Genomic DNA, 9053 nt, shown 5'->3' on the forward strand with positions numbered 1-9053 from the left:
CCCCTCAGGGAAGCTTCTCCTGCTGATCGGCGGTTGGCCGGCGCCACCGTCGTAGGCGTCGGAAGCCGCAGCAAGGAGGAGAAGCTGGAGTAGAAGACGACCGAGCATCGCGGCCACTCTCACAGCCACAGATGGGAGAGGAGTTTCTTGGTGCTTGGGGCAGGCAGGCTCCGCTCGCTCGATCGGCGTCCCAACAGCTAGCGGCGTGGCGCCATTATTTTTACAGACAGACGACGACTATGGCATGCCCGAAACGCGACGTCGTGCGCTCTCCCTCTTCGCGAGTGGGGTGGTGATCATCAACCGGGATCTCGGCACCGCGACAGGGACGGGACATTGGGAGCTCCGTGACCTCTTTGTACACAAGATCGAGCTAATAATTTGACAGGACTGTTCAGTGTCAGCTAGAGCCGGAAAAATTGCTCGTGGCTCGTAGCTCCCTCGACTCGTAGCCGGCTCGGCTCGGTCTAATTCCTAACGAGCCGAGCACAATTTTATCCTCGTTAGTATAACGAGCGAGTTTGAGCCAGCTCACGAGCCGAACGAGCTACGCGTATAACGTGATTTCCACCTATGTTACAGGCTGTCTAGAAGCCAAGATTCAGTATTTCCTTTATGCTTTGTGCTTGTCCAATATTCATTGAATGGACCGATCAATTTATATAGAGACCAAGACTTAGTATCTTGTAACCTCTTTGCTTATGATAGGCTAATTTATGGGCATATGTGATTGATGGAACATGTATGGTTGATAAATCATGGAAGTATCGCCAATAGAATTATATATGATCTTGAAAGTATGAAAATAGAACCATATATTATCTTAATATTTTTTTATTTAATCTATATAGATATATCTCACCTATCGGTGTTTGGCTCGCGAGCTGCCCAAGCCAGCTCGCGAGCCGGACCAAGCCTAGCCGAGCAGTCTTCTATACTCGTTAGGATAACGAGCCGAGTCTAGCGAGCCGGACCGAGCCGAGCCGAGCCAAGCCGGCTCGTTATCCAGCCCTAGTCTCAGCTATACAGAAACCGAAACGAATGTGGTTGGGTTTCTGAATTGTCTTCAAAGGAAATGCAGGAGATCGCCCAGTGCCTTTGTATTGCTGGGGACGTGACGTTCTAAAATTCGCAGTTGGAAGCTGACAGAAGGGAAGAACAGATAAGATGAAAGCGCAAGCACGGCGAGCGACCACGTGCAGGCCCGGCATGTTCTCGATGCTGAGGGTCTCCAGCTGGTCGAGCTCGCCGATGGCCGGCGGGAGCGTGGACGTGATGTCGAGGCCCCGGAGGAAGATCTCGGTCACGCGGCCCCGCTCGTCGCAGGCCGCCGGCGGGGCGCAGGCCGAGCCGCCGGGCCGCCAGCCCGACAGCGCGGCCGGGTTGCCGAACTGCTCCCTGATCTTGATGAGAGCTGGGAGATCTCGGTTGGACTGGGGCTGAGAGAGCGACCTGGTGATCAGTTGGAAAGAAAGCAGCAGCAGGAGGACAGTGTGGGTGACCATTGTGTTGTGATGAAGTGATTTGGCACTTGTACTAGCTTGTTTCAGGTGTGCGGGAATATGTAGGCGATGAGGTCAACTTTGGAGGAAGTTGATGTGTGATTTTGAAGCTAAGCGACCAAAAATTTTGGTCAAGGGCTTCCAGAGTCGTTTGATGCAGCTGCAAGGGAGAGGAACGTGGATACAGTTCCTTTACGTGTACTGGTGCAGCGACTTATGCTCAGCCTTGTCTCATTCCTGTGGATGGGCGTCCATTGCTTCTCTCTTCTTTTTACGAAACACAATACAAATACAAATGCTCAGATATGCGGATTGCTTATCTGTTGGCCAATGGAGCAGGAGAGGACCTGCGAGGCTGCAATACATTTTCTTGATTACCAGACAAACGCAGACATGCTTTATTGCAGCAAAACGCAAATGCATTTGTTTTAACACAATGTCCTTCATGCCATGCCATATGCAAAATCAATCGACGTACACCAATAAAATCTTGCACCGTTCCTAATGCATCTTCCATTAGCTAAGCAAGGTCCTTGTTTATTTCTGCAAGAACTCCTTGAACCAATGTGCTGAGTTCTTGGGGTACCGCTTCAACCCGTCGTTGTAGTCCACGAAGTTTAGCCCGAACCGGATTGTGTAGCCGTTCACCCACTCGAAGTTATCAAGCAGCGACCATGCGAAGTATCCTTTCACATTTGCTCCATCCCTGTGAATTGTGAGGAAGTCAAATAATGTAATGCTGTCGGGTGTCATCAACTGTCATATGCAAATTTACTAGTAATGGGGTACGGTGTGTTGTGTAAGCTAGCTAGAGAGATCTAACCTTATAGCACTTAAGAGGGCAAGGAGGTGCCCGTGGTGGTACACTATCCGAGTGTCATCCTTCAGGGCTTCCTGGAGTGGCAAGCTCATGTTGTTGGCTTCATCAAAGCCTGTATTGAAGAAAGAATGTTTTCAGATTGTTTCAGTTCACCTTTTTTGCCCCTCCCAGTTGAGGAGACTAATCAATACTTTCATAAAATAAAACTCATTGAAGGAGAAAATTATAAGTTATACTCTGTTCGTTCTCAGATGGATGTCATTTAAGGAATGCTTGCAGTCAAGTTTAGACATAACTTTGACCACACATATAAACAAACTTGAAGATTTGCCATATAAAATTGGTGTTAGTTTTTCTTTAGAAAAAGTATGAGATGGTTATAGTTTATATTTCTTTTATCTGAACTTTTTTGGTTAAAATCAACTGTTGAAGATGTGTCAGTGTCCAAAGCGACGAATGAACAAGAATAAAGGTAGTGTACAAAATAAGTAGATGGCATAGTATGACACTGGTTCACCCGCACTATTAATAGAGGTACTACTTATTGATTAAAAGTTACCGTTTTCAGTGATGTAGATAGTAGGATTGCCATAGTTCTCCTTAATATAAAGTAGAAGCTCACTAAAGCCTCGAGGGTACATGTAGAGCCAAGGAGAAGCAGCCTACATATATGTTGGTTATGCAAATAAATCACCACATAAAATGGGTTGGAAATCAATCTCATATATATCTGTTATTAGGAAATGATAAGTTACCTGAGGACCTATGGGGACACCATTTCGAACACCTAATATAATCATAAGAGGTCAGAAAAATATATTACAGATAATTGTAGTTTGAAACTAAATGTAAAATACTAATTATGAATACTTTAGAATTAGGGAGTCAATTGAGGGAATAGAGATTGCAGTTAACATAACAGCATGCTTGTCGAAAAATGCTACATTAATACTGTTAAAATAAGAGTTATTGTTGCATGGAGTTTGCTACAACATTCTTGTGCAAATTCAGGAAAAGAACTTCGTTCATCAATAGTAGATTGTTAAGAAAAATAGAAGATCCTTTATTTGGCTTGGTGACTCACCAGAAAGATTAGCTCGAAAGTCAGTGTTATAGCTAACGTTAAGGCCATTTGCAGGAGGAAGATTAGCAGCGTAGTATGTAGTATAGTAGTTGAGTCCGATGAAGTCAAATGCACCCTTGAGCATCTCAGATTGTTCTTTTGTGAATCGTGGCAGGCGATTTCCCGCCAATCCTTTCATGTTGAGTGGGTAGTCACCTCCAACAAGGGGGTCCATAAACCTAGGAGGACATGGCTAGTAAGTTTTGTGTCCTTTTCCTCAACTTTAGTGACAAAATTATGTGATGGTCACAGTTTTATACAGAAAGTACCAGCCAAATGTGAAATCTAAGGCACGTCTCACCGCATTATTGTTGGATTTGGATGGGGACAAAGGAAGAAACCAAAGTGAGACTAATGATATTCCGATCTTCCCTCCTTGGACCGCCTGCATGCAAATGCAAGCAATGAGTACAGATCATGGTCAAGGTGAAATTCATTTGGCAAATGTAATATATTCTTCTTATCATTCATATGAAGTGATATTCTGTTTGGGATCTATGTACAAGACCATGGCCTAACTACCAACTTATATAGTTACATCTCATATTAAACTGTACGTCTTCTGAATTTAGATCCATAAACTAGAAAATCAGCATAGGAGATATGGCCAGTAGTAGCTCTTTCTGCTTGAGAGTAAAAACAGAAAAAAAAAAGGAGAGTATATGATTCAGTTATGTAATTAAACGAGTTGACTGCATTTCTCCATGGTACACCTAGACAAAAACTGAACTCTTAACACAATTAATTTACTTATCGAGCTCAATTTTTCACATTGCCAATCGGTTCCATTCAAGAATTGCAATTGCATGGAGAGATTTTCTTTAGGAATCACACAATTCTTTTTGAGGAATTGCATGGGAGTTCATCACCGACCTGGTACTTCTCTTTGTACAAGCGAACTGTTTCTGCATGGGCGAGTAGTTGATGATGACATACGGTGTAAGGCTCCGTTCCTGAATCCCCAGCACTGCACTTGCCCTGCTCCCATGGCGAGCACCGGCCTGGTGCAAGCACTCCAGATGCATACCCTGCTGAGCAGAAGCCCCCGGGTTCATTGAACGTGATCCAGTGTTTGACTCGGTCACCAAACTCTTTGAAGCAGACTTCAGCATAGTCCCTGTAGTCGTTTCTGCAACAATTGCAGTAATGGGCGATAAATCATACGCGGAGGAAGTTTCTATTACAATGATGGCAATGGCAATGCACAAGTGTCTGTTTTTAGAGGACTTGTTGCGTAGTTCCTGCGTGCTGGATGGATATTAGCCTGACAGTTTGTAATTAACAAACTTCAAGATAATAATGTAAACGATATATTCACAGAAAAGACCAGCACAAACAACTCTAAAGAAGCCTCCAATCAAAAAAAACTATAGAGAAGCCTAAGGTTGTAACTCACATCATATTAGGACTAAGAAATCCTCCGTATTTGTCTTCTAATGCTTGAGGTGAGTCCCAGTGAAAAAGGGTCACAAATGGTTGCACCCCTGCAAACGAAATGCATAAGATTGCATACATATGGATCGCAGGAGGCTAACCAATGCATCAACACATGCAATGCAGGGATACCTTTCAACAAGAGTTCATCAATCAAATTGTTGTAGTATCTGACGCCTTCTCTGTTGACTCCACCGCTCAGACTTCCATCTGCCATAAGATTCAGATAGCTAAATTAGATACGATCGATCTACTTAGACTTCGGAATATGTCCAAGGCAGTGCGACCTAGAACGTCTGAATAATAGGTTATTTACTTGGAAGAATTCTTGTCCATGAGATGGAGAATCTGTATGCATCCATTCCCATGTCCTTCATGAGGCGCACATCTTCCTGCATTTTGGCGGCAAGTCCTCCCCATGGGTCAGTGGTGTAACATGTTTTTGTTGGTAGTTTGAGAAACTTACAAAACACTCGCCAAAGAACTAAATCAGACAGAACTAAAGACACTGCATGTCATCAGACAGAACTGAAGAGACAACACAACCTGGAGTATATCCTAGAAAATTTTTAAGGAATTATTTAATAAAAAGGACACCTATAGTTAAATATATTAAAGTTATACTTACTTTGTAGAGATGGTAAGAATCCACGGCCACATCCCCATTGCTTCTGTCAATAATTTTATCTGCCAGATCAAAAAATTGTTACAGGTTTCAAAGACGGCTCCCTGTTATGTCCATAGACTACGTCAAATTTAAGTTTCAGTGCTTGTCTACAACAATCAAACTTAATAAAATGCCAAATTGGATGATTTTTTACCTTAGCAAATCTCTTCCACAAGAAGATTTGTTTACATGAACGGAATATTTCCACAATAATCTCAGCAGCGATTAGTAATGGTAAATCCGTCGATAAATGGATAGCATGGATTAATTGTCAACAAAACATGCCGGTGCTAAGAATATAAATGTGTTCGTAGTGCTTATTTATTTATTTTGCTTCGCCCTTTCATCAAAAATTGCGTATGAACGCTCAACTTGCTTAAACACTACCAGAAAACAGGATATTCTTGATGGTTGTGAGCCATATCTACATAAGAACATGGTGAAGAAGACAAAGCAAGTTTTCGTATGAAATTCTATTTGTATCCAAAATGTTGTGTATAGTAGTCTTCTATTCATCTTTATACATGCCTGGGTGCTGGTGGGTGAAGGTGTCCCAGATGCTTGGTCCTCTGCCCCCCTCCATCACGCCACCCTCATACTGCATGATTAGGCCAATGACTGCTTTGGTCAGACTATATGCTGGATTGCTGGTTTTACTAGTAACTAGTTAGTATATTTGTTGCCAACTACCAGATCTTACTTAATTAAGTGCCTCTTCACACAAATAGATAGAAGTTTGTATAGCAGATGACAGATGGGAACTCGACGGATCTCACAGTCCTCCCTAAATGAAAAAAAAAGAGCAGAGAACTTTCACCTGATAGGAAGCAGAGGATGTCCCGAATACGAACCCCTCTGGGAAGCTTCTCCGGCTGATCGGCGGCTGGCCAGCGCCGTCGTAGGCGCCAAAAGCGACGGCTAGGAGGAGAAACGGAAGTAGAAGACGACTCACAGCCATTGTTGTGTGTGTGACGACAGAGAGGGGATCGAGCTTGTTAACAGCTCGGCTCCCTTGGCACCCCCCAATAAGTAGGCTCATGCATGGCCGCCCAAAAGTTTGCGCCATGTTTCTTCAGTGGGTGCTGCTAGCCACTGTGACAGGGACATGCAAAACAGCAGAAAAATTCTTCGAGCTTGCTGGCGCATCGCTGCCTCAGTTTCTGTATTTTCTTTGGGGGAAAATGGCAGGAGCTCCACGTGTCTTCTTTGCATTAAGGAACCTGAAAGTTGCAAACAAACTGACAAAAAGGAAAGAACAGAGAGGAGAAACAGAGATTGAGACACGGCAATATTCTTGGTAGCAGAGGCAAAGCCGCAAGGAAATGAGTATAGAACAGGTTAACTGCCTTGGCCTGGACTCTGGGATTATGCCGAAACGGTTGGACTTGTAATTGTAACCCAGGATTTCTAAATACTCCTATTTTTTTATAATATCCATGACATGTGGCACAATTTGATTGGAGGGGTATGGGTGGGTGATTTATCTTTTACCTGAAATCACGAGTCCTTTTTTATTTCATTTGAACCACCATGTTGGCAGAATAAATTCAACGAAATATAATCTAATACTTGTATATTCTAATTTTTTTACTTTAAAACCCCAACATTAAGATTGTACTACTTAATGTTTTTTAATATACATGGTTAACATTTTGGATATATTGCTTATCCGAGATGTTGACTTAAGTTTTACATATATATTGGATACTGCTAACATGAACCACCCCACCCTAGCCCACATATATAGGGTGGCCACCATGACAGGGACATAGGCATCACTGATCCTTAAGCGGGTTCCAGCTGGTCAGTTGGACAACTGTAAAACAGCAGGAAAAAAAACTGCAAGTGTCTTTTCTCACCAACAGAAAAAAATCAAGAAATAAGTAAAAAAACACAATCTTTAGTCATTACTTTTCTATTATAATATCTTTTATCATCACTATGAAATTAAATTGTCTAGTTGTTGATCACCATACATAGAACTTGAATTTTTCTAAATACAAAACGGTTTATCTGTTTGAAAGGACTCAAAGGAGTGAATACTCGTCAGCAACGGATACAAGACCAAAAAAAATAATAATAAAAGGAAGACGCTGGGCTTGGACCAAAAATAAAAGGAAGCCAAGCTCATGGAAACACAATTACTCCCTGCACGGCGCGAACACGCGCTGTATAACCATGGTCCATGACAAGCTCGGTTCAGATGGCCGCTCGCGCACGGCGGCAGCGGCGTCCCGCAGAGGCACTTGTTGTGGCCGTACGCCTCCGCCTTGAACCACCCCATCCGCCCGCCGGCGGGTATCTCCCCGCAGAGCTCGTTGTAGCTGAGGTCCAGCGTCACCACCCTCGACTCCAGCAGCGACGCCGGCACGCCGCCGTAGATCCGGTTGTGGCTCAGGTTCAGGAACAGAAGGTCCCTGGGCATCTCCAGCCCGGTCAGGTTGAACCTCAGCCGGTTCCCGGACAGGTCGAGGTCATCCACCGTCTTGCGCCGCCCGAACAGGAACGACGCGTCGCCGGCGAGCTGGTTGTTCGCGACCTTGAACTCCATGATGTACCTCTCGATCCCGTAGAGCCAGGGGATGGTCCCGGACAGCCGGTTGTTCGACAGCTTCAGGCCCAGCGGCCGGTCGGGCGTGCCGCCGTGCACGAGCCGCGGCGGGATCGTCCCGACGAGGTCGTTGTTCGCGGCGTCGAAGAAGGTCAGGTGCGGCAGCTTCTCCAGCGACGTGGGGATCCTGCCGGTGAGCTTGTTCCCGAAGAAGCTGACAGAGGAGAGGTTGGTGCGGGAGAGGGACGCCGGGATGGAGCCCGAGACGGAGGTGACCATGACGTTGAGGATGGAGAGGTGCGCGAGCTTGCCGAGGGAGTCCGGGATGGGGCCGTGCAGCCCCGGGATGTTGACGATGTTGATGGTGCGCAGCTGGTCGAGCTCGCCGATGGCCGGCGGCAGCGTGGACGTGATGCTAACGTTCTCGAGGAAGAGCGCGACGACGCGGCGGTACTGGTTGCAGTAGGCGTACGGCCAGCCGCAGTGGTCCGTGCCGGGCTGCCACTCCGCGAGCGCGGCCGGGTTGCCGAACTGCGTCTTGATCTTGAGCAGCGTCGGGAGGTCAGGGTCGCTGTTTCCCTGCGGAGACTGGGACGACAGCGACATGGTGATCAGTTGGGAAGATAGGAGGAAGAGGATGAGTAGGTGGGTGGCGTCCATGGCGATCCGCGTTCGAGCATTCGATGTACTTGCTATTGTTTGAGGTGCCTGCTGGTAAAGCGCGGTGATGAACAGTGCATTGTATAGGCATAGAGGGTCAAATGGGCGCGGAGGCGTGATGTTGAAGGTAACCCACAGTTTGGTCAAGGGTTTTTGAGTCGTTTGATGCAGCTGCAAGCAATAGGAACGCCTCCTATATATCTCAAGGCTTCTGAAAATGGCAAAGTTTCATGGCGATCTAACGGTCAATGACGTCGCCTAAAGAGATGCCTCAAATCACGCACCTAAGAAATAAA

At 45.6% G+C, this 9053-nt stretch overlaps 2 protein-coding genes across 2 annotated transcripts; both read right to left on the reverse strand.

Moving 5' to 3' along the window:
- Nucleotides 1-1884: 1884 nt before the first annotated feature.
- LOC112899718 (beta-glucosidase 12-like) lies at nt 1885-7090 on the reverse strand. Its single transcript, XM_025968291.1, has 13 exons — nt 6364-7090; nt 6075-6144; nt 5508-5566; nt 5196-5271; nt 5012-5089; nt 4842-4929; nt 4319-4574; nt 3715-3830; nt 3407-3624; nt 3078-3109; nt 2882-2984; nt 2326-2434; nt 1885-2208 (listed from the first exon to the last, which is right to left on the reverse strand). Exons 1-13 carry the CDS (start codon nt 6610-6612, stop codon nt 2040-2042), a joined length of 1623 nt encoding a protein of 540 aa, XP_025824076.1. The 5' UTR covers nt 6613-7090; the 3' UTR covers nt 1885-2039.
- A 355-nt stretch (nt 7091-7445) lies between these two features.
- On the reverse strand, nt 7446-8795 carry LOC112899714 (polygalacturonase inhibitor-like). The gene has a single exon (XM_025968285.1). It carries the CDS (start codon nt 8755-8757, stop codon nt 7540-7542), a length of 1218 nt encoding a protein of 405 aa, XP_025824070.1. The 5' UTR covers nt 8758-8795; the 3' UTR covers nt 7446-7539.
- Between the last annotated feature and the right edge of the window lie 258 nt (nt 8796-9053).

This window comes from Panicum hallii, chromosome 7 (genome assembly GCF_002211085.1).
Source record: "Panicum hallii strain FIL2 chromosome 7, PHallii_v3.1, whole genome shotgun sequence".
Taxonomy (NCBI): Eukaryota; Viridiplantae; Streptophyta; class Magnoliopsida; order Poales; family Poaceae; genus Panicum; species Panicum hallii.

What these genes read in the sequence shown, in the direction of transcription:
- LOC112899718 (XM_025968291.1), bottom strand. Translation starts at nt 6,612, where the DNA reads ATGGCGCAAACTTTTGGGCGGCCATGCATGAGCCTACTTATTGGGGGG. An exon ending in ATGGACAAGAATTCTTCCAA is followed by an intron (nt 5,090 to 5,195) that starts GTAAATAACCTA and finishes ATCTTATGGCAG; the next exon opens with ATGGAAGTCTGAGCGGTGGA. An exon ending in GTGTCCCCATAGGTCCTCAG is followed by an intron (nt 2,985 to 3,077) that starts GTAACTTATCAT and finishes ACATATATGTAG; the next exon opens with GCTGCTTCTCCTTGGCTCTA.
- LOC112899714 (XM_025968285.1), bottom strand. Translation starts at nt 8,757, where the DNA reads ATGGACGCCACCCACCTACTCATCCTCTTCCTCCTATCTTCCCAACTG.